The sequence below is a fragment of the Oncorhynchus gorbuscha genome, linkage group LG11 (genome assembly GCF_021184085.1).
Source record: "Oncorhynchus gorbuscha isolate QuinsamMale2020 ecotype Even-year linkage group LG11, OgorEven_v1.0, whole genome shotgun sequence".
NCBI lineage: Eukaryota > Metazoa > Chordata > Actinopteri > Salmoniformes > Salmonidae > Oncorhynchus > Oncorhynchus gorbuscha.
The window spans coordinates 28634377-28658851 of NC_060183.1; the positions used below are offsets into that span (position 1 = coordinate 28634377).

Here is a 24475-nt window from a genome sequence, read left to right on the forward strand (position 1 = left end):
TGGTTACTCATGTTCTTTAATGAATGATCGCGATACATGAAATAACTTATAAATATACAAAACAACAAACGGAATGTGAAAACCTATACAGCCTGTCTGGTGAACACTAACACGGAGACAGGAACAATCACCCACGAAATACACAGTGAAACCCCGGCTACCTAAATATGGTTCCCAATCAGAGACAACGAGAATCACCTGACTCTGATTGAGAACCGCCTCAGGCAGCCAAACCTATGCTACACCCCTACTCAGCCGCAATCCCAATGCCTACAAACCCCAATACGAAATACAACAAAAATAAACCCATGTCACACCCTGGCCTGACCAAATATATAACGAATACACAAAATACTATGACCAAGGCGTGACAGCTGAGCAATGCACTTAAGCCTAATTGCTCCTGTAAGTCACTCTGGAGAAGAGCATATGCTAAATTGTATTATTTCATCCATTCATTTAAATGAATTTACCTGTTCACAGATTTTTTTCTGTTGAGAAGCAGCTGCCATTGTCGATAATAAAACTAGCTGAAATGACCCACCTACAATTCCCCACGTGGCAGCTGCTTGTCATTATTCCTAGCTGGCCATCATAACAACACACTGCCTTCTGCCCCATTGAAGCGTGCACATTGTTTTTCATGACGTTGTCAGCTAACCCATTTACAGAGTATTAATAATGGGTGTTGCACTGCTATGGAGGATTTATAAAAGAGTGTAATGTAAGCATAATCGTTGTATGTGGGGACCTGTGTATTACAGGAGCCTCTGGACTGGTCCACTTTGATGAGGAGGGTGAGAGGAACTTGGACTACTCCATTTTTGATCTGCAGCATACTGATGACAGCACCACCTTTGTGCCCATCCTTCATTTTGACAGCCACACCAAATCTATCAGGTGACTCAATGTAGAAGTTCATTTCAAATATATTGCTATTTTACCGTGTAATTTCTTTGTAAATACCTGACCATTTCTGTATCGTACAAATAATTGGGCCCGCCATGAATATCGGATAGTAGGTTTATAGAATACATGTCATGTTGTTCCTTTGCAGACCGACCCCAAAGTTTGTATCTGTGATCTGGCCAAAGGGAAAGCCTCCGACTGATAACCCTGACTGTGGCTTTGACAACAAGCTTTGTCAATGGCTCTCCAATGGTAATTCCCAATATCACCATGCAACAATAATCTACACTAGTGGCATCCCACCCTACAGGCGGTAAATCATTGGATCTGATTATTAAAATTAAATGCAGTTCACTCTGAGGACTGCATCCATAGAAATACTATTTATACACTGTCAATTTGCTGTCTATGGTTATTTTGCTCATTGCTCACTGTCAGTTATGTATACAGAAAAATAATTTGTTTGCAAATGCAACTTGGGACATGTAAATAATTATTAAGCTACTCATTTTGAATCTACCAGTGGCACCTTGTGTGACAATAAGAAGTTTTGTTTACAAAAATGACTGACCCTTTACTATAGAAATAGGATGACTATTGTGATGCACAGTAAAATTAGTTACTGGCCTTCCCTACATCATAGAAGGCCCTTCACCATATAAATATAATTACAATTGTGATACAAAATTGCCATCGTAATTTGGATTTGAGCATTATGGGTAATGCAGTCATTCTACAATTTCCAAATTGGCCTACAAATGCATACATCATATGCACTGTTACCCATGGCAAAAACTGGGAAAATAAACAAAAATCCAAAAGACTGCAGAATATAGAGTGGCCAGTGATCCGCTTTTTTTGTGCCTAAAATTAAGAATATCTGTGCAAAAAATTGTCGTAGAAGATCATATAGATCCTATTAAAAAATGCAATGTCATAAACCTTCAAAGTTCCATAATGGGGTGCAAATGGCCGACATATTGGTCAGGGGGAAATCCAAATCAGTCTAATTGGATTGAATGGCAGTAAGACATATCAGAAATTGTGTAATAGAATTATTATCAAGCTATAATATTATCATATAACTATAAATACAGTTTATACAGGTTTTATTAATATAAAAAATCTGTATAAATAGCCTCAAAAATAAATGTAAACAGACCATATTATTACCAACATAGAAACTAATTCTACAGTTTCGTACCTTAATGTTGTCATCCTGATCTCAAAAGCAGAGCTGTCAAAGTTGTGAGAAACCTTTCAGGTCCAGTGGAGGCGAGGCGCTTCCTCCTGGTGGCGGCATTCACTTTCAGTCACGGTGCTAAACCTCACAATTTGGTCAAGTCTACCAATGACACATTGGCAACAGTCGTTACAATGTAAATTCAAGATGGTGCTACCCATACCTCTAATAAACCATTGTTCAAGCTCAAAATGTTAAAAATAGAGATGTTTCTATGTAAAAATGCACGTTTAATATTAGTGGATTGAATACATATATTTTCTTAGCGATACCTCCTAAAGTGTTTCCATTTCACTATAACAGTATTATAATATACATATGCTCATTTGAATGTATATATACATAGCTGTACATTGTGGTCTTGCTGTTAAAGGGACATTACACTCCATAATCAAAGATGATCAAATGTTTTTAAATCTCAAAAATATTCTAATGTCAAAATGAATCCACGTATCAATCCAGTTATATGCCTCAATCTGAAATTAATGGAAAAGATCAGCGTAGAATAAAATCAGGAAATTATATGGTGCTTATGTTTCACATGTATTTAAGATAGAAACATAAGTGTGTCTACACACCAGATGACCTGGGACGTGGTAGTATCTCAATATTAGTCTACAATTGATGTCTGAAAATATCTGGAAACTTATGTTCAATTGTCCCTTAAATGGTCACTTTAAAGCGAAACCTGGGCTTTTTTTAAACAGATATATCCCTGGTGATCTTGCTGGTGGTGTCCCCTCTCATCGGTGTGTCAGCCCTGGTCTTCATTGGCCTCCTTATGCTGCAGAAGTTCCGGCTGCAGACCAGGCTGGACGGCTCCTGCTGGTGTATCATCAACTACAATGAGATCACTATTATCAAAGAGCCTAAAGTATGAGCCAATTCAAAAATGGACATGTCTGAGATTCCTCTCGTCTGAAACATTGCGTACCAAAGGGAAAGGGGATACCTAGTCACTTGTCTAACTGAATGTATTCAAAGTATGTATGTAACTAACAAAAATATGGTTAACGTCTAGGGAGTGCCGGCCCTATCTCTGAGCACGACAGCCAGTAAGACTGGAAGTGGAGGCTCCTATCAGACCATCCTCTCCTCCACTAGCTACGGACTGAGAGACTATGCAGGGAAAGAGCACATCTACTCCACTATAGGTCTTTTTCAGGTATACATAGACAGAATACAATCAATATACTCTACAGCAGGATGACTCTGCTGGTTAAATTAACATACTGTTCCACAGCCATGTCATAAATGACATAGATGTTAGCATGAAAACCGTTAGGAATGTTGAAGCAAAACTCATGTTTTGAACTGTTTATCATGTCAGGTGTAATGAATGCATAATGTATATCAAATCAAATCAAATCAAATCAAATTTATTTATATAGCCCTTCGTACATCAGCTGATATCTCAAAGTGCTGTACAGAAACCCAGCCTAAAACCCCAAACAGCAAACAATGCAGGTGTAAAAGCACGGTGGCTAGGAAAAACTCCCTAGAAAGGCCAAAACCTAGGAAGAAACCTAGAGAGGAACCGGGCTATGTGGGGTGGCCAGTCCTCTTCTGGCTGTGCCGGGTAGAGATTATAACAGAAAATGACCAAGATGTTCAAATGTTCATAAATGACCAGCATGGTCAAATAATAATAAGGCAGAACAGTTGAAACTGGAGCAGCAGCACAGTCAGGTGGACTGGGGACAGCAAGGAGCCATCATGTCAGGTAGTCCTGGGGCACGGTCCTAGGGCTCAGGTCCTCCGAGAGAGAGAAAGAAAGAGAGAATTAGAGAGAGCATATGTGGGGTGGCCAGTCCTCTTCTGGCTGTGCCGGGTGGAGATTATAACAGAACGTGGCCAAGATGTTCAAATGTTCATAAATGACCAGCATGGTTGAATAATAGTAAGGCAGAACAGTTGAAACTGGAGCAGGAGCATGGCCAGGTGGACTGGGGACAGCAAGGAGTCCTCATGTCAGGTAGTCCTGGGACATGGTCCTAGGGCCCAGGCCAGTTGAAACTGGAGCAGCAGCATGGCCAGGTGGACTGGGGACAGCAAGGAGTCATCATGTCAGGTAGTCCTGGGGCATGGTTCTAGGGCTCAGGTCCTCCGAGAGAGAGAAAGAAGGAGAGAAGGAGAGAATTAGAGAACGCACACTTAGATTTACACAGGACACCGAATAGGACAGGAGAAGTACTCCAGATAAACAAACTGACCCTAGCCCCCCGACACATAAACTACTGCAGCATAAATACTGGAGGCTGAGACAGGAGGGGTCAGGAGACACTGTGGCCCCATCCGAGGACACCCCGGACAGGGCCAAACAGGAAGGATATAACCCCACCCACTTTGCCAAAGCACAGCCCCCACACCACTAGAGGGAAATCTACAACCACCAACTTACCATCCTGAGACAAGGCCGAGTATAGCCCACAAAGATCTCCGACACGGTACAACCCAAAGGGGGGAAACCCAGACAGGCCGACCACAACAGTGAATCAACCCACCCAGGTGACGCACCCCCCCAGGGACGGCACGAGAGAGCCCCAGCAAGCCAGTGACTCAGCCCCGTAACAGGGTTAGAGGCAGAGAATCCCAGTGGAAAAAGGGGAACCGGCCAGGCAGAGACAGCAAGGGCGGTTCGTTGCTCCAGAGCCTTTCCGTTCACCTTCCCACTCCTGGGCCAGACTACACTCAATCATATGACCCACTGAAGAGATGAGTCTTCAGTAAAGACTTAAAGGTTGAGACCGAGTTTGCGTCTCTGACATGGGTAGGCAGACCGTTCCATAAAAATGGAGCTCTATAGGAGAAAGCCCTGCCTCCAGCTGTTTGCTTAGAAATTCTAGGGACAATTAGGAGGCCTGCGTCTTGTGACCGTAGCGTACGTATAGGTATGTACGGCAGGACCAAATCAGAGAGGTAGGTAGGAGCAAGCCCATGTAATGCTTTGTAGGTTATACCCCTTTCAAATAAAGTGTTATCCATAAAGGCCCCTACCTGCAACTGATACAATCTAATAGATTAGAATAGAATAGATGTTTTAACTGCCACTGTGTGCCTGCCAATGTGTTACTGACACTGTGTTACTACCTACCTCTCTTTTGTTCAGGGAAATCAAGTGGCCATCAAATACATGCAGAATCAATCAGTCAGCGATATCAGGAAGCCGTCCATCATCGCAGAGTTCAACATGGTAAAGTTGGGTTTCACTAGACTGAAGCCCTTTTGTGGCATTTTCAAACGACACAACATTACATTTTAGTACAATGCCTTTTTAACTTCTAACCATTTCTACAGTATAAATCCAACAAACACATGGTTAGTACATTTAGAAAGGTAAAAACTGAGCTTTTGAATGGTCGGCTTATGTAAAAAAAAATATATATATATATAAAAAAAGTATTTAGTCAGCCACCAATTGTGCAAGTTCTCCCATTTTAAAAAGATGAGAGAGGCCTGTAATGAAAATTCCCTCCAAAAAATGGAGTTGAGATCTGGAGAATGGCTAGTCCACTCAAGGACCTTGAAATGCTTCTTACGAAGCCACTCCTTCGTTGCATGGGCGGTGTGTTTGCGATCATTGTCATGCTGAAAGACCCAGCCACGTTTCATCTTCAATGCCCTTGCTGATGGAAGGAGGTTTTCACTCAAAATCTCACAATACATGGCCCCATTCATTCTTTCCTTTACACGGATCAGTCGTCCCGGTCCCTTTGCAGAAAAACAGCCCCAAAGCATGATGTTTCCACCCCCATGCTTCACAGTAGGTATGGTGTTCTTTGGATGCAACTCAGCATTCTTTGTCCTCCAAACACCACGAGTTGAGTTTTTACCAAAAAGTTATATTTTGGTTTCATCTGACCATATGACATTCTCCCAATCTTCTTCTGGATCATCCAAATGCTCTCTAGCAAACTTCAGACGGGCCTGGACATGTACTGGCTTAAGCAGGAGGACACGTCTGGCACTGCAGGATTTGAGTCCCTGGCGGCGTAGTGTGTTACTGATGGTAGGCTTTGTTACTTTGGTCCCAGCTCTCTGCAGGTCATTCACTAGGTCCCCCCGTGTGGTTCTGGGATTTTTGCTCACCATTCTTGTGATCATTTTGACCCCACGGGATGAGATCTTGCGTGGAGCCCCAGATCGAGGGAGATTATCAGTGGTCTTGTATGTCTTCCATTTCCTAATAATTGCTTCCACAGTTGATTTCTTCAAACCAAGCTGCTTACCTATTGCAGATTCAGTCTTCCCAGCCTGGTGCAGGTCTACAATTTTGTTTCTGGTGTCCTTTGACAGCTCTTTGGTCTTGGCCATAGTGGAGTTTGGAGTGTGACTGTTTGAGGTTGTGGACAGGTGTCTTTTATACTGATAACAAGTTCAAACATGTGCCATTAATACAGGTAACGAGTAGAGGACAGAGGAGCCTCTTAAAGAAGAAGTTATAGGTCTGTGAGAGCCAGAAATCTTGCTTGTTTGAAGGTGACCAAATACTTATTTTCCACCATAATTTGCAAATAAATTCATTAAAAATCCTACAATGTGATTTTCTTGATTTTTTTTCTTCTCATTTTGTCTGTCATAGTTGAAGTGTACCTATGATGAAAATTACAAGCCTCTCTCATCCTTTTAAGTGGGAGAACTTGCACAATTGGTGGCTGACTAAATACTTTTTTGCCCCATTGTATGTACTAGGGATAATGGTTTGTGTCAAGAACTGCAACGCTGCTGCGTTATTCAGTATATACTGTATATTTTAGGGCAGACCAGGGGGTGTGAGCAAGACGTTTACACAGATCAGACACGGACAGAGTTGGATTAGCTCGGTTTCAAGGATGTTTATTTAAAAAACAAACACAAACAAAATAATTATCTGGGATACTGTCTTCTGGGCTCTGGACCTTCCTCTCCTGGGGCTAGTTTGCATTTCTTTGGGTTCAGTGTCAGCCTGGCTTGCCTGAGTGCATCCAGCACTGCTTGTGGATGATGATATCATCCAAATAGGCCGCTGCGTACTGTTGGTGGGGTCGAATTACTTTGTCCATCAGGTGCTGGAATGTGGGTGGGGCTCCATGGAGACGGAATGGGAGCACCCGGTACCAATATGGTCTCTTTTATACCGTTTCCCCGGGCCGGCCGATATGGCCTCTTGTACAATTTCCCCGGGCCAGATGCAGATGTGGTGTTCAACGAGGGTCGTGCGGCCTTGCTTTTCAAAGAACACCGCCATGTTCTGATCGACGAGCTCCCTGAGCGCTTGCTTTTGGGTCCTCATTGCTCGGGACCACCACTGGTATCGTTGGCGTCTTGGGTCCCGACCATAACACGGCCAAGGCTGTCCTATGGTGCCACTTCTTCAACAGGCTTACATGGTGAATCTGTTGGGGTTTCTGTCTCCCTGGCTGCCGTGCGCGGTAATTGACGGGTCCCAGCTTCTCTATCACCTCGTACGGCCCGCTCCATGTTGCCAGGAACTTGCTTTCGGCCGTCGGGATTAAGCCCAACACCTTGTCTCCCATCTGGAATTCTCGGGGCTGGGTTCCCCGTATGTAGACCTGGGTTTGGGCATGTTGGGCCTTCTCCATATGTTCCCTTACCACTGGTCATAGGGCTGTCATCCGCTCCTTCATCATTTCCACGTGTTCTACCATGCTGCGTAAGGGGGTCGGTTGGGCTTCCCACATCTCCTTGGTGAGGTCCAGTAGGCCGCATGGCCTCCTCCTGTAGATGAGTTTGAAAGGGGAAAAACCAGTGGAGGACTGGGATATTTCTCAGATAGAGAACATTAGGTGAGGTCGTAGCTGGTCCCAGTTTTTGTCGTCCTGCTCAATGACCTTGTTGTTTGAGCATTTTATTGAACCGCTTGATGAGCCCATCCGTCTGCGGGTTAAAGACATAGTTCCGGATCTGCTTAATGCAGGAGAGCACTCAAATCTTTCATTAGACGGGACATAAACTCAGTACCTTGGTCTGTCAGGATCTCGTTTGGGATGCCCACCTGGCTAAAGAGGTGGAACAGCTCCTGGGTGATTCCCTTGGATCGCCACCCATAGGGGAATGTCCTCGGGATACCGGGTGGCATAATCTACTAATACCAGGATATACCGGTGTCCTCATGCTGCTTTTACCAGGGGTACCACTATGTCCATGGTGATGCATTCAAAGGGCACACCGATAATTGGTAGGGGGGACCAACGGGTTTTGGAAGTGTGCTATTTGGGCAGTGATTTGACACTCTGGGCAGCTGCGACAATAGTCTTCCATGGCCCTCCTCATACAGTGGAACCGGTTAGCGATCCGTTCTTGGGTCTTCTCCATTCCCAGGTGCGCCCCCAACAGGTGGGTGTGGGCAAGCTGAAGTACAGTTCCCATGTACCGTCGGGGCAGCAACAGTACCTTTCGAAATTATCCCTGTTGGCGCAACACCTGATAGTTGCTTTCTATCCGTTGCTTTCTATCCACTGCTATCACTTGGGCTGCAGCGGCTTTCAAGTTCGGATCCACCCACTGGGCAGTCCCAAATTTTCCGCTCAGTTGGCCCCCAGCGAGTGTCTCGACTGGTCCCCCGAATCCGATAGGGAGGATGGGCTTCTCCTCCAGTGGTTCACCAGTGGGCTTGGGTTCCGGCGCCCCCTCCAACTCCAACTCCGGACCTGTAGATACAGGTTTGTCAACCACTTGCTTCCGGGCCGCCCAGGCGACGGGTCGTCCTCGCTCTATTCTTCGGCCGGCTCGCACCTTTTTCCTCAGCTCCTACCTTCACAGTGGCACAAACAATGGACAATCTCGTCCCACGAGAAGGGGTACCGGCAACTCCGGTATGGCACCCACCATCATATGGCAGCTCCCTTGTGGCGTCACGATATTGGCCCGTAAGGTTGGATGCCGCTTTGTGTCACCATGGGCACAGGAAATGGACATCTTCCAACCACGTTTGGTCCCCTGGTTCAGCAGGCTCCTGGTTACGAGCGTAACCATACTTCCGGAGTCTAATAGAGCTTCTGTATCGTGTCCATCGACCTTCACCGGGACCATGGGTGACATTGGATTGTGGTGCACCCAACAGGAGGTAACGTGGTCCACTGCATGGCCCACCTTTCCCCCGGGGCTTGCTGATGGCATTGACTCCTGTTGAGCAGTGCAATTCCAGGCAAGGTGCCCCCGGGTGCTAGACTCAAAACACCTCCTTTGGTCCCCATCTACCTGGGGTCGTTGATGGCAGGTCGGCTCTCCCCCAGCTGTCTCTCCAGGGGTCTGCGGCCCTTTGGCCCTGCCGACTGTCGGTTCGGGGTGTACAGCGGTGGGGCTGTCCTTCTGTCCGCTCGGACGGGTCCCAGACTCGCCCCGGCTCCCACTCAGCTGGAACTCAGTGTTCTGATGCGTCCCCACTGCTCCCAGGAGGCCCTCCAAGGTCTGGGGCTAGTATAGACTCGCTGCACTCTTCATGTTGTTGGGGTAGCGCCCGTAGGAAGCGATCCAGGTCCACTTTGACTAGGATGAAGAGGATGGATACGTCGAATAGGAGCCATGCCATGGTGACGTGCATCTGGACTCCAGGGGATGTGTCGGCCATGAACCTCCAGTTGTGGAACAGTTGAGCCTGATGGGCCAGGCTGTGCCCATAGCGGCTGAGTATCTCCTGTTTGAGTCTGTTGTAGTTAGCCGCCTGTTCGTCGTTAAGGTCCCAATATGCCTTTTGGGCATTCCCGGAGAGGAACGGGGCCTGCAGACTTGCCCATTTCAGCCTTGGCTATCCTTCCCGTAATGCTGTCTGCTCAAACGTGCAGTGGTATGTTTTGATGATGTCGTCTTCCATTTGGATGCGATTCAGTAGCCGCTCCTCGTAGCTTCCTGATTTCCTCAACGAGGCGGACATTTTGTAGCTGCTGTTCCTCCAGCGTTCATTCCTGAATCGCCTGTTGTGCTTGTTGGGCCTGGACAAACTGAGCTATCAATTTGTCCCTGCTGATGCTGTGTAAACATCAACCCTGATCTGACCACATTATCAGATTGCCCGCATTCTCTACCACTTGTGGCAGACCAGGGAGACTATTTTCTACATTGTGGAATAAAAGTGAAGACATCAAAACTATGAAATAACACATATGGAATCATGTACTAACCAAAAAAGTGATAAACAAATCAAAATATATTTTATATTTGAGATTCTTCAAAGTAGCAACCCATTGCCTTGATGACAGCTTTGCACACTCTTGGCATTCTCTCAACCAGCTTCATGAGGTAGTCACCTGGAATGCATTTCAACAGGTGTGCCTTGTTAAAAGTTCATTTGTGGCAACTATTTCCTTCTTAATGCTTTTGAGCCAATCATTTGTGTTGTGACTTGGTAATAAGACCAAGTCTATATTATGGCCAGAACAGCTCAAATCAAAGAGAAACAACCGTCCATCATTACATTAAGACGTTTATAGAACTTTGAATGTTTTTTCAAGTGCAGTTGCATAAACCTTCAAGTGCTATGATGAAACTGGCTCTCATGAGGACCACCACAGGAAAGGAAGTTACCTCTGCTGCAGAGGATAGGTTCATTAGAGTTACCAGCCCCAGAAATTGCAGCCCCAATAAATGCTTCACAGAGTTCAATAACAGACACATCTCAACATCAACTGTTCAGAGGAGACTGCGTGAATCAGGCCTTCATGGTCAAATTGCTGCAAAGAAACAACTACTAATGGACACCAATGAGAAGAAGAGACTTGCCTGGGCCAAGACATATGAGCAATGGACATTAGACCATTGGACATTTTGTTTTCGGTCTGGAGTCCAAATTTGAGATTTTTGGTTCCAACCGCCGTGTCTTTGAGAGACACGGTGTGGGTGAACGGATGATCTCCGTATGTGTATTTCCCACCGTAAGGCATGGAGAAGGAGGTGTGATGGTGTGGGGGTGCTTTACTAGTGACACTGTCAGTGATTTATTTAGAATACAGGGCACACTTAACCAGCATGGCTACCACGGCATTCTTCAGTGATACGCAATCCCATTTGGTTTGTGCTTAGTGGGACTATTATTTGTTTTTCAACAGGACATTGACCCAACACACCTCCAGGCTGTGTAAGGGCTATTTGACCAAGGAGAGTGATGGAGTGCTGCATGAAATGACCTATATTTAGATTTGTTTAACACTTTTTTGATTACCATTTGATTCCATATGTGTTATTTCATAGTTTTGATGTCTTCACTATTATTCTACAATGTAGACATTAGCCCTTATTAGATAAGCCCTTAAATGTCCAAACTTTTGACTGGTACTGTATATATATATATATATATATATATATATATATATATATATATATATATATATATATACAAACTTCAACTCCCAGCAATTGTTTTTGGACTCAATATTGTAAATCAATTATGTAAATAATTAATCAATGATGTGTGTGTATATATATATACATAATTGATTTATTATTTACATAATTGATTTACAATATTGAGTCCAAAAACAATTGCTGGGAGTTGAAGTTTGTATGCTTATGATTATTCCGTTTTTTTAAAATTGCACAATGAATTCAATAAAAAAATGTAATCTCAATATTTATTAATAATTCATTATTATTGAAAAGCCCATTTGTAAGTATTTTTGTAAATAATGCTCTGTACTCCTTTTATAAAACAGTTGAGAGAGATGAAGCATGAAAACTTGGTGCAGTTCTTTGGGGTTTGCATTGACCCTCCAAAGGTCTGTATGGTCATGCAGTACTGCAAGAAGGGCAGCCTGAAGGTAACAGCATAGGACTGTGATGGTCCGGGTTGAAATGACAACAAGTTTAATTAATGAGGCCGCCATAAACTATTTATAAGTCCTTCGTAGATGCTTTACAAATAAACAAATTCACACTATATAAACTCTGTTGCAACAATGTATATAGAATGCTATTTGTCAAACATCTGTGAATGCCATATAAACAGTTCATAAAGGCTTCATAAAGTTTTTAACCCATCTCTTATGTTCCGGGTCAATTTGACTCATTTTTTTAAACATTTTTATCACTGACATACTTAATCTAATCTCCTAGGTACAGTGCCTTGCGAAAGTATTCGGCCCCCTTGAACTTTGCAACCTTTTGCCACATTTCAGGCTTCAAACATAAAGATGTAAAACTGTATTTTTTTGTGAAGAATCAACAACACGTGGGACACAATCATGAAGTGGAACGACATTTATTGGATGTTTCAAACTTTTTTAACAAATCAAAAACTGAAAAATTGGGCGTGCAAAATTATTCAGCCCCTTTACTTTCAGTGCAGCAAACTCTCTCCAGACATTCAGTGAGGATCTTTGAATGATCCAATGTTGACCTAAATGACTAATGATGATAAATACAATCCACCTGTGTGTAATCAAGTCTCCGTATAAATGCACCTGCACTGTGATAGTCTCAGAGGTCCGTTAAAAGCGCAGAGAGCATCGTGAAGAACAAGGAACACACCAGGCAGGTCCGAGATACTGTTGTGAAGAAGTTTTAAAAAGTTTGAAATATCCCAAAAAATGTTGTTCCACTTCATGATTGTGTCCCACTTGTTGTTGATTCTTCACAAAGAAATACATTTTTCTATCTTTATGTTTGAAGCCTGAAATGTGGCAAAATGTGGCAAAGTTCAAGGGGGCCGAATACTTTCGCAAGGCACTGTATGAGTCTCAAACTTGTAAAACGCTTAATGTACACACAATAAAACCCTACCCGGTACAAGAAAAGTGACATCCATGATGTTCTGTGTCAATTTGACCCGGAATTTGACCGGGAGCTTGGTCTGTATATCTCTTATGTATATCTCTTACGTTATGTCCTAGAAACAAGCTGCTTTCTGCACAGGAATGGTGCAACCATGCTGATCACAGTATTTTCTTTCCTATGACGCTCAATGGCTGAGCAACAAAGATCTGAAGTCAATTTGACCTGCAATTTGACCCTTGAACTTGACCATTTTCTAACTCTTGAGGCTGAGCAACACTGATCTGAGCAACAAAACTGAGTTTTGACAAATTAGGATTATAGGATTTTACGGATTTATGACTTTTTACATGCATCAAACATTTGGGTCTAAGTTTAGAAAGGTTGGAGCTATCAACCCGTGGGGGAAAAAATCTGAAAGGTGACATTCTCAGCAACATTCAGATAAGGGGAACTGTACTTACCGTACCTTTTGTGTTCACTGTACCGACTCAAACTGACCCAGAACATACCTTGTGTATAGCCGAATCGAACCTAAGAGAAGGGTTCAAGTTGATGTTCATTTAAAGTGGTACCACTGCTGCTTTTCTTGTATCACTCTGTATGAGGTATCCTATTGGTGCGTTGTGTTTAGTACAAAAATGAAAGTTCAGGTAGTACTTTCTCATTCATCTCCGTTTCCCAAAAAACCCTCCCTAATGGACACGACTCAGATGTCAATCATTGGGTTGTAAAGGATTGCTACAAAATGTATCCTTTTTGTTGTTTGTGACTGCAGGATGTTCTAAAATGCACTGACATTGAGCTGGATTGGATGTTTAAACTGTCCTTTGCATACGATATTGTTAATGTGAGTAACAAAATCCCTTTAGACTGGTACGTCCTTTATGTGAACAGGGCTAGACTTTTTCCCGGTTTAGTTTGACACTGATGATTTACTTGCAGGGGATGGAGTACATCCACAAGAGTAGCCTGAAGTCCCATGGCAACTTGAAACCCAGCACGTGTCTGGTGGACAGCAGACTTCAGGTCAAACTCTCTGGCTTTGGACTGTGGGAATTCAAATACGGCACTAACCACAAAGTCATCCCTCTGGATAATCCCAAATTTGAAGGTTAATAGCTCAATTGATCATGGGAGTAGAACTGAGTAGTTTGATGTAATCACTATTCAGGCCAGTGTTTGGAGATGTTTATGAGGCCTTCCTCTACAAGACCTTTTATAGATGCTTCAGAAATCATTCATAAGCAAATATCATGCTATATAAAGTAGGGCAAAATAATTATTCCGCATTTGGCAAAGCACCAGATGTAGTGACCTTTTATATGAACCATTATGTAGTATTACTTTGCTTAAAATAATTTGTGAAGCATCTATGTAGGGCTTATGAAGACTAATGAACGCCCTATGATGCCTTTAACAATTGTTGTTTGTGGGACCTTATATGGACATAAATAATATCAATGTTATATTAAACGTCATGAAATCCATTCCGAATGTTGAGACAGAGCTCATGAATGTGTTTATCAATGTATGCCCCTCTCAAGTCAACTCTTACCACAAGTCGAATTAACCATAGTTTGATGCCACTTTGTCCAGAGATGTACTGGACGGCTCCAGAACTTCTGAGGCAAGACCAGCTCACGTTCAATGGCACACCCAAGGGGGACATCTACAGCTTTGCAATGATTATGCGTGAGCTGATCTATAGCTCAGAGGTGGGTCCATACAACGACATCCAGCTGGAGCCACAAGGTGCGTTGTTAATTCATTCTAGAAGGTCCTCACCACAAATAACACCAAAATAATTATGTAAAGTAGATCTAAGAATGTGTGAAATCTGTATCAAGTCCATTAGATACTGGGAAATGGTCGTTTTGTTGTACTTGGTATCACGTTGTGTAGAAAGTGTTTGTGTCTCATTGGTTTTCTCCAGAGATTATCAAGCAATTGCGGGTCCCTCTCTTAGGGGAGCCCCTCAGGCCGACCGTGTGCCCCCAGATGTGCAACGAGGGGCTGGTCAACCTTCTGAAGGCCTGCTGGAGTGAGAACCCTGACTACAGACCCCCTTTTGGCTCCATTAGAATACAGCTGAAGGAGACCAGCCCAGAAAGGTCTGTCGTGGAGAGACCAGCCCAGACTGGGACAGACTTGCCCAGACAGGAAGAGACCAACATGTTGACTGCACCGAGCTGTCTGTCTAAACTACCGGCACACAGCTCGGAACACCCATACATACCCCACAAGACATGCCACAAGAGGTCTCTTCACAGGCCCGAAGTCCAGAACAGACTATGGGAGGCACACAGTACTACATAGAGCCATGACTACATGGAACTCTACTCCACATCAAGTAACTGATGCAAGCAGTAAAATTTGATTGAAAAAAAAACAGATAAAAAATACCTTATGGAACAGTGGGGACTGTGAAGCAACACAAACATTGACACAGACACATGCATACACACATACACACATACACACACACACACACACACACACACACACGCGATAACATACGCACTATAGATACACACGGCTTTAGTACTGTAGATATGTGGTCGTGGTGGAGTAGGGGCCTGAAGGCACACATTGTGTTGTGAAATCTGTGAATGTATTGTAATGTTTTTGCCTTAATTTCGCTGGACTCAGGAAGAGTAGCTGCTACTTTGGCAGCAGCTAATGGGGATCCATTTGTAATAAATACAAATACAAATACAAACCTAGACAGGGAGAGACCTGCCAGCTCAGACAGGTAGAGACCAACCTAGACAGGAACGAACCAGCCCAGGCAACCCAGACATTTCTTATATGGTGGGCTGGTATGTACAAAACAATCTTCTTGAGTTCCAGAAGGTTCCATGTTGTAGCTGAAAGGTTTGTCTGCCTGGTTGAGTGATTATCCTGTAAGGGCCAGACAAATTGGTATTCAGCTTATGTCCTCTCAGTGATCTCTTTACCTAGACACAATCTCCAACTTGAAGTGAGGGATCCTCCTTTACATTGTTACTTTTGTTGTAGTACTTATTTTGAGCATCCTGATATTTCTGTACCTCTGTCATTAGCTTTTCGTCATCAGGTGGTTTGTCAGCCACGAACGGTGGAAGGACTGTATCCAGCGGGACTGTCCAGGTTCTTTCAATCATGAGCTCGACGGGTGTTTTTTCCGTCAGAGAACTGTTTTCCTTCTTGGAGCAGGGCACGAAGACAACACCTCAACCTCTCTACACCTGTGTTGGCTAATGGATAGTAACAGGGTCTTCTGGTGCACCATTCCATCTTTTCCTTTGTAGGACGTGAAGTCAGCTTGGAATTGCAGGCCATTATCAGTCACTAGAACTTGAGGCATTGTTGTGTGAACAGATCTTAAAGTCAATCGATCACAGTTGCTGTGGTCACATTGCTTGTGGCAATGACTTCAGGCCTTTTACTGTACAGGTCTGTCACAACAATCAGGTACTTCTGGTGAGCTAGAGCTGCTTGTAGTTTTCCGAAGATATCTACTTGAATATTTTCCCAAAGGTTCTTCAGGTCATGGTATTGGTTGTAGTGGTGGTTCCTCTGGTCTGAGCAATTCGTCACTCAGTGCGCATGGCACACAGTTTTTCAAAAAGTTGGTGACGTCGTCCATCTTTGGCCAACATACTTTTCTGCAAAGGAACTGCTTTCTTGTTGATTGGTGTCCTTCATGTGCTCCGGTGAGCACATTCTCTAGGTGGACCTTTCCATCCTTTTTGCATCTAGGGTAGCACTTCACTTAGTACAGGAACTTGTAGCGCCTCTTGAGTGCCTTTCAAGTGTGATGGCTGCTTGTAACTTCTCAATGAAGGTATGTTGACAGTAACCCCCCCCCCCCTAGGGGCACCACCCAGCGCCCCACCTGGGTGAGCCTGACAAGCCGGCCGAGGCATAGAAGCCCGACGAGCTGGCTGAGGCGTGGGAGCCTGATGATCCGGCTGAAGCATGAAACCTGACGATTCTTCTGAGGCGTGGGAGCCTGATGAGCCAGCTGAGGCGTGGGAGGCTGATGAGCCGGCTGAGGCATGATGTGGCATGGGAAACCTCACAAGCCAGCTAAGGCGTGGAAGCCTGACAAGTCAGCTGAGGCACCCCCGGTTCCATCGGCGGCGGCATCCGGACCAAACGTCACCACCAAAAACAAAAACATGAACTCCCTGATGCTTCAAATAGGGGTGTCAGTATTCTGTAATGACAGACGCTGGAGATGAGAAGCAAGTACAGGGAGTGAACATTTAATAAAATAAGAACAGCTTCTGGACAGGGGGAACAAAACGACATTATGACAATAATGCTGACATGGGGAACCAACCGAGGAACAGAAAGATATAGAGGGGCTATCAACAATGTGAAGGAGTCCAGGTGAGTCCAATGAGCGCTAATGCGCATAATGATGATGACAGGTGTGCGTAATGATAGGTGGGCTGGCCTCCTCGTGCGCCAGGGAGGGCGAGCGGGAGCAGGTGTTACACATGGGCTACTGAAGCGTTGCAGGTAATGAACATAATTCGACCTGGGTGGAAGTAATCCAGAACAGGCGGTTCTGCTATTGTAGGCACCTTGTCTCTCTTTCTTTCTTTCTCTCTCTCTCTTGGATGACCTGAGCCCTAGGACCATGCCTCAGGACTACCTGGCATGATGACTCCTTGCTGTCCCCAGTCCACCTGGCAGTGCTGCTGCTCCAGTTTCAACTGTTCTGCCTGCGGCTATGGAACCCTGACCTGTTCACCGGACATGCTACCTGTCCCAGACCTGCTGTTTTCAACTCTCTAGAGACAGCAGGAGCGGTAGAGATACTCTTAATGATCGGCTATGAAAAGCCAACTGACATTTACTCCTGAAGTGCTGACTTGCTGCACCCTCAACAACTACTGTGTTTATTATTATTTCACCATGCTGGTCATTTATGAACATTTTAACATCTTGGCCATGTTCTGTTATAATCTCCACCCGGCACAGCCAGAGGAGGACTGGCCACCCCTCATAGCCTGGTTCCTCTAGGTTTCTTCCTAGGTTTTGGCATTTCTAGGGAGTTTTTCCTAGCCACCGTACTTCTACACCTGCATTTCTTGCTGTTTGGGGTTTTAGGCTGGGTTTCTGTACGGCACTTTGAGATATCAGCTGATGTAAGAAGGGCTATATAAATATATTTTGATTTGATTTGTCATACACCCCTCCCCTTAAGTCTCAGCTTCTTTAGTAGCTGAGCACAGGACTTGGGTACCAAGGCTCAGACAGCCTGTGAACCAAGGCCCAGCATTGATTGCCAATGGGGTTGTAGATGTTTTGTTCAAGGGTGGAAATGGGCACGATGTTTGTAGAGTAGATGGGGACCAAGAGGCAATCCATGGTCAGAGAAGGGCTTTTCCCTCTTCCTAACAGCAGCAACCAGGATAGGTGAACCAGAGCTCACCTGTGATGACGTGGGTATTTTAGCACAAGGCTCACCAGGGCACAGAGAGAGGAACTTGGGGAATCACCAGTCAGCACTGGCAAGCGACTCAGGGGAGATGGAAACCTCCACCTCTAAGACAGGACGGCCTTCTTTAAGACCCAGCAGTACAGTAGGACCCTCCAGTGGGCACTGGGCATCGGAAAGTAGGCACAGGAACAGTCACAGGAGTAGGGCTGTTACGGTGACTGTATTACCGCCACACTGGCAGTCGCGAGGTAGCCTACCAATCTTGCTAACTTCCTTGTACTGCCTAGTACTCAGCACTCTATTATCCCTACAATCCAATATTATCCCTCCAAAAATCTAATAAAACAGGAGGATCCCTTTCTACAGGCTAGGCCTAGTATAATTATTTCTCAACTTTCCTAATATTAAGCACATTGCTTTTCATTACCACAGTAGTATACCCCATCTGGCTAGTATGTAAATGGACCACTGGGAAAAGTGTCCTCCATTCGCTATTCAAGTGCATAATGTAGATTACTTTTTTCCCCCACTACCTTGTTTTGAGACGGGTGCATGATATTGGTCCCTTCTAAATCAAAAACAGAATTGAGCTATCTGAGAGAGCCATGAGAGTGACAGTTGCTTTAGAGAAATCAGCCTGGAGAAGGGAATTAGGAGAAGGTGTCTCCTCGATGGTGTTAGGTTCTAATTATCCGAGTAAGAACTCAACGGACACTATGAAAGCTTAAACCAAGTTTATTCGCCCATTTGGTCAAAACAGCTGCATCAGACAAAAGACATATTCACACAAGCACTGACATGTAAACCCTTTCTCCTATGCTGAGTCTCCTCCTACACATCTCAACAGCCAAAGCATCTCTGTTGCTAGACAGAACCTTAGTGGTAGCAGCACTTCCTCATTTCATCTGACCTGACCTCTGCCCCAAAGTGCTCGCTCCTCCCCAACTCGCGGCTGTCATATCGACTCGTACCAGACGGTGTCTTTCCTTCTCCCAGAGGATCCCTGATGGCTAACAATAACATATCCTGACATAATGTAAATGTTATAAATCATCCTCTCTCCCTCAGTGAAAGGAATAAGTATATTTCATGATTTCATAAGTCAAGGAATCAGAACACAACAATGGAAACCAGAGGCTCAGACGGCTCCAGTTGCAGGTCTGAAATGCCAGGAACTGGGGTGGCACACTCACAATCTGATGTGCAAGCAGGTGGCGCCACCTCCTAAAAACTCCAGGAGAAACAACTGCACTAGGTGGTACTCCTCACATGGCAAATCAATAGGGTAGGACTTACACCAACCCGGCCGTGATGAATGGCAGGAGTAACTCAATGATGACAGCTGTAGCGTCGATGGTGTCTTCCTCCCCTTGCAGCCACTCTCACCAGGTCTCAGCCAATTCACATTACAATGGCCATACTTAAATCATTAATGCAAACAAAGGTTATAATTAGCATAAACATTAACATTCAGTTACTCACTCCTTAACTCAGGCAAATGTCAGAAGGGCTGGCCCATTTTTTGCTTCGTGGGCCTGTCTGACTTGTTGTTTTTGTTGCACAAAATTATAATTATCTGGCTAATAATGGGGCCTCAATTAATAAATGGGCTGGTGTGTTAGCAATGCAAGAGGTGGTTTTTGGTCCCAGGCATGCCTTGCCTAAGCTAATGATGTTTTCACTATGATTATTGTTTTCCTCACCTCACGCAATATCAGTCTATGCCGTGTATCGACTCATCTATTTTATACTTCTCAGTCATACGAATATCCTTGACAACATGGTGAACAAGTTGGAGAGCTATGCCAACCACCTGGAGGAGGTAGTTGAAGAGAGAACCAAACAGCTTACAGCAGAGAAGACCCGGTCGGACAAGCTTCTCTCCAGTATGTTACCAAGGTAACACAGGCCTTGTACCTACAAGCATTTGGATTATGTAAAAATAAACGTTCCAAGAAAATTACGCTACAAATATTGAGATTTACAAGATATTATTTTAGCAAAATTCTGTGCTGTTTTGTGGACAGAACATTGGTGTACATACCCTGTATGTATATTTAACCCACTCCATTGACTTCCCTGGCTTGACTAACAGGTACATAGCGGACCATCTGATGGCTGGGAAGTCGGTGGAGCCTCAGGGTTATGACATGGTGACAATCTTTTTCTCGGACATCGTTGGCTTCACCACCATGTGTTCCATTAGCTCCGCCCTGGAGGTGGTCACCGTCCTCAATGACCTCTACAGTCTCTTTGATGAGATCATCAAGCTCTACGACGTGTACAAGGTACATTATACCTGTACAATCATTTTAAAGTGTTAGACAGACCCCAGTGTTTTGGGGTACCACTTCACCTCAAGTGACACCGTTAACTTACGTAGTTATTAGGGCATGGTAAAACTTTATTGAAAGTTACCTACATAAGGAATTCATAACCCCTACATAATGCATAAGCAGTAAATACGCATTTTAATAAATAACTTATGAAATGCTGATGTAGGCTACTGTTTATGAATACATTATGGGTTCTGCATGTGCCTACTGCATGTGCCTACACCCCTTGACCTTTCCCCAAGAAATTGTGTTGCCGCCTGAATTTAAAATGGATTAAATTTAGATTTCTGTCACTCATCTACACACAATACAACATAGTGTCAAAGTGGAATAATGTCTTGAGTCAAAAAGTATTCAACCCCATTGTTATGGGAAGCCTAAATGAGTTCAGTAGTAAATATTTGCTAAACAAGTTGCATAATACATTGCCTGGACTCTGGAAAAATAGTGTTTAACATGATTTTTCAATGACTACCTCATCTCTTTACCCCACACATACAAGTATCTGTAATTTAACCTTTATTTAACTAGGCAAGTCAGTTAAGAACAAATTCTTATTTACAATGACGGCCTACCCCACCAAACCCTAACGACGCTGGGCAAATTGTGCACCCCCCTATGGTTCTCCCAATCAGGGCCTGTTGTGATGCAGCCTGGTATCAAACCAGTGTCTGTAGTGACGCCTCCAGCACTGAGATGCAGTGCCTTATACCGCTGCACCACTCAAGAGCACCCAGTAAGGTGTGGTGGTAATTCTAACCAAGTGAGAGAGACTTTGTTATTTATTCAAACAATCAATCTTTATTATCAATTAAGAATTGCAATATTGAAGCTGGTCAACGACCACCCATTGATAATCGTTAAGAGCCCAAGAAGAATATTTGAGTTACAGCCCTTTATAGCAAAGTACATCCTTCTGAATGTTCATGACAAACAACAAATGTGTATAATTATACAAAGGTACATTATGCTATCAATCAACAGACAGCGAAATTTACATTGTGCCAGGTTTCTGTCTCTCGGTCATTTACTGCCTAACGAAGTCCCACAGACATAGATGAGAGAGTACTGAGAAACCTCATTTGATGCATCAACAGAATTAAACATAATCTTGTAGTTTGATGGTGTATCAATACAGCCAGTCACAGCAAAGATACAGGCATCCTTCCTAACTCAGTTGCCGGAGAGAAAGGTAACCGCTCAGGGATTATGAGGCCAATGATTATGAGGCCAATGGTGACTTTAAAACAGTTACAGAGTCTATTGGCTGTGATAGGAGAAAACTGAGGATGGACCAACAACATTGTAGTTACTCCACAATAGTAACCTAATTGACATAGTGAAAAGAAGGAAGCATCCAGTGTGCAAAAACACGCATCCATGCATCCTCTGTGCAACAAGGCACAAAAGTAATACTGCAAAAAATAATTTCATTTTTTTTGTCCTGAATGCAAAGTGTTGTGTTTTGGCCAAATCCAATACAACACATTACGTATTACCACTCATCACATTTTCAAGCATAGTGGTGGCAGCATCATGTTATGGGTATGCTTGTAATCGTTAAGGACTGGGGAGTTTTTCAGGATAAAAAATAAATGGAATGGAGCTAAGTGCAGGCAAAATCCTGGACGAAAACCTGGTCCAGTCTACTTTGAACCAGAAACTGGGAGATTAAATCACCTTTCAGCAGGACAACAACCTAAAACACAAGACCAAATCTACACTGCAGTTGCTTACCAAGAGGACAGTGATTATTTCTGAGTGGCCGAGTTACAGTTTTCACTTAAATCTGCTTGAAAATCTATGGCAAGATTTGAAAATGGTTGTCTAGCAATGATCAACAACCAATTTGACAGAGCTTAAAGAATTTTGAAAACTATAATTGGCAAATGTTGCACAATCCAGGTGTGGAATTGTAATCGGGTCAACTGTTATCGGGTCAATCTCGTAATAAAAAACGAAAAAAACGTCAATAACAAAAAAAATGGTCTCATAATTTCATAATTATGTTTTTGGATCAAATATTAAGCATTTTACAAACTTTTTTACAAAATGTGAAGTTCAACAAATTAAAACAAATCAATATTTCCAATATTTTTTTTTACATTGCTCCCCTAAACATATCTGAGTTAAACATAACACTGAAAATATGAATATATCATAAAATTATCAGACTTTTTCCCAATTTGAGCTCTTTAGCTGGTTCATTAATGAGAAGGCCAAGTGAGGTGAAGGGGGTGTTTGAGAATTAGAACCTCATTCTGAAGGCATATAAGTGAATAAATTTACTTAATTTGTGCTCATCTAAGCAATACTCCTGTAGACTCCCCATTTCTCCTTCTCCCAAATCCGTTCAGCTGATGTTCTGAAAGAGCTGCAAAATCTGGACCCCTACAAATCAGCCGGGCTAGACAATCTGGACCCTTTCTTTCTAAAATTATCTGCCGATATTGTTGCCACCCCAAGCCTGTTCAACCTCTCTTTCGTGTCGTCTGAGATTCCCAAAGATTGGAAAGCAGCTGCGGTCATCACCCTCTTCAATGGGGGGGACACTCTTGACCCAAACTGCTACAGACCTATATCTATTCTACCATGCCTTTCTAAGGTCTTCGAAAGCCAAGTCAACAAACAGATTACCGACCATTTCGAATCTCACCATACCTTCTCTGCTATGCAATCTGGTTTCAGAGCTGGTCATGGGTGCACCTCAGCCACGCTCAAGGTCCTAAACGATATCTTAACCGCCATCGGTATTCAGCCGTATTCATTGATCTGGTCAAGGCTTTCGACTCTGTCAATCACCACATCCTCATCGGCAGACTCGACAGCCTTGGTTTCTCAAATGATTGCCCCGCCTGGTTCACCAACTACTTCTCTGATAGAGTTCAGTGTGTCAAGTTCGGACCTCTGGCAGTCTCTTTGGGGATGCCACAGGGTTCAATTCTTGGACCGACTCTCTTCTCTGTATACATCAATGAGGTCGCTCTTGCTGCTGGTGAGTCTTTGATCCACCCCTACGCAGACAACACCATTCTGTATACTTCTGGCCCTTCTTTGGACACTGTGTTAACAACCCTCCAGGCAAGCTTCAATGCCATACAACTCTCCTTCCGTGGCCTCCAATTGCTCTTAAATACAAGTAAAACTAAATGCATGCTCTTCAACCGATCGCTACCTGCACCTACCCGCCTGTCCAACATCACTACTCTGGACGGCTCTGACTTAGAATACGTGGACAACTACAAATACTTAGGTGTCTGGTTAGACTGTAAACTCTCCTTCCAGACCCATATCAAACATCTCCAATCCAAAGTTAAATCTAGAATTGGCTTCCTATTTCGCAACAAAGCATCCTTCACTCATGCTGCCAAACATACCCTTGTAAAACTGACCATCCTACCAATCCTCGACTTTGGCGATGTCATTTACAAAATAGCCTACAATACCCTACTCAACAAATTGGATGCAGTCTATCACAGTGCAATCCGTTTTGTCACCAAAGCCCCATATACTACCCACCATTGCGAACTGTACTCTCTCGTTGGCTGGCCCTCGCTTCATACACGTCGCCAAACCCACTGGCTCCATGTCATCTACAAGACCCTGCTAGGTAAAGTCCCCCCTTATCTCAGCTCGCTGGTCACCATAGCATCTCCCACCTGTAGCACACGCTCCAGCAGGTATATCTCTCTAGTCACCCCCAAAACCAATTCTTTCTTTGGCCGCCTCTCATTCCAGTTCTCTGCTGCCAAAGACTGGAACGAACTACAAAAATTTCTGAAACTGGAAACACTTATCTCCCTCACTAGCTTTAAGCACCAACTGTCAGAGCAGCTCACAGAT

At 43.9% G+C, this 24475-nt stretch overlaps 1 protein-coding gene across 1 annotated transcript in view; it reads left to right on the forward strand.

Moving 5' to 3' along the window:
* The window catches only part of gucy2g (guanylate cyclase 2g), an 88008-nt gene that overhangs the window by 52963 nt on the left and 10570 nt on the right, over nt 1-24475 (forward strand). The window contains exons 8-19 of the mRNA XM_046367957.1: nt 765-900; nt 1058-1161; nt 2860-3026; nt 3174-3317; nt 5262-5350; nt 11805-11904; nt 13635-13706; nt 13802-13970; nt 14456-14611; nt 14793-14970; nt 20055-20195; nt 20392-20584. Coding sequence (XP_046223913.1) covers nt 765-900; nt 1058-1161; nt 2860-3026; nt 3174-3317; nt 5262-5350; nt 11805-11904; nt 13635-13706; nt 13802-13970; nt 14456-14611; nt 14793-14970; nt 20055-20195; nt 20392-20584 — 1649 coding nt within the window. The remainder of the gene's footprint in view (nt 1-764; nt 901-1057; nt 1162-2859; nt 3027-3173; nt 3318-5261; nt 5351-11804; nt 11905-13634; nt 13707-13801; nt 13971-14455; nt 14612-14792; nt 14971-20054; nt 20196-20391; nt 20585-24475) is intronic.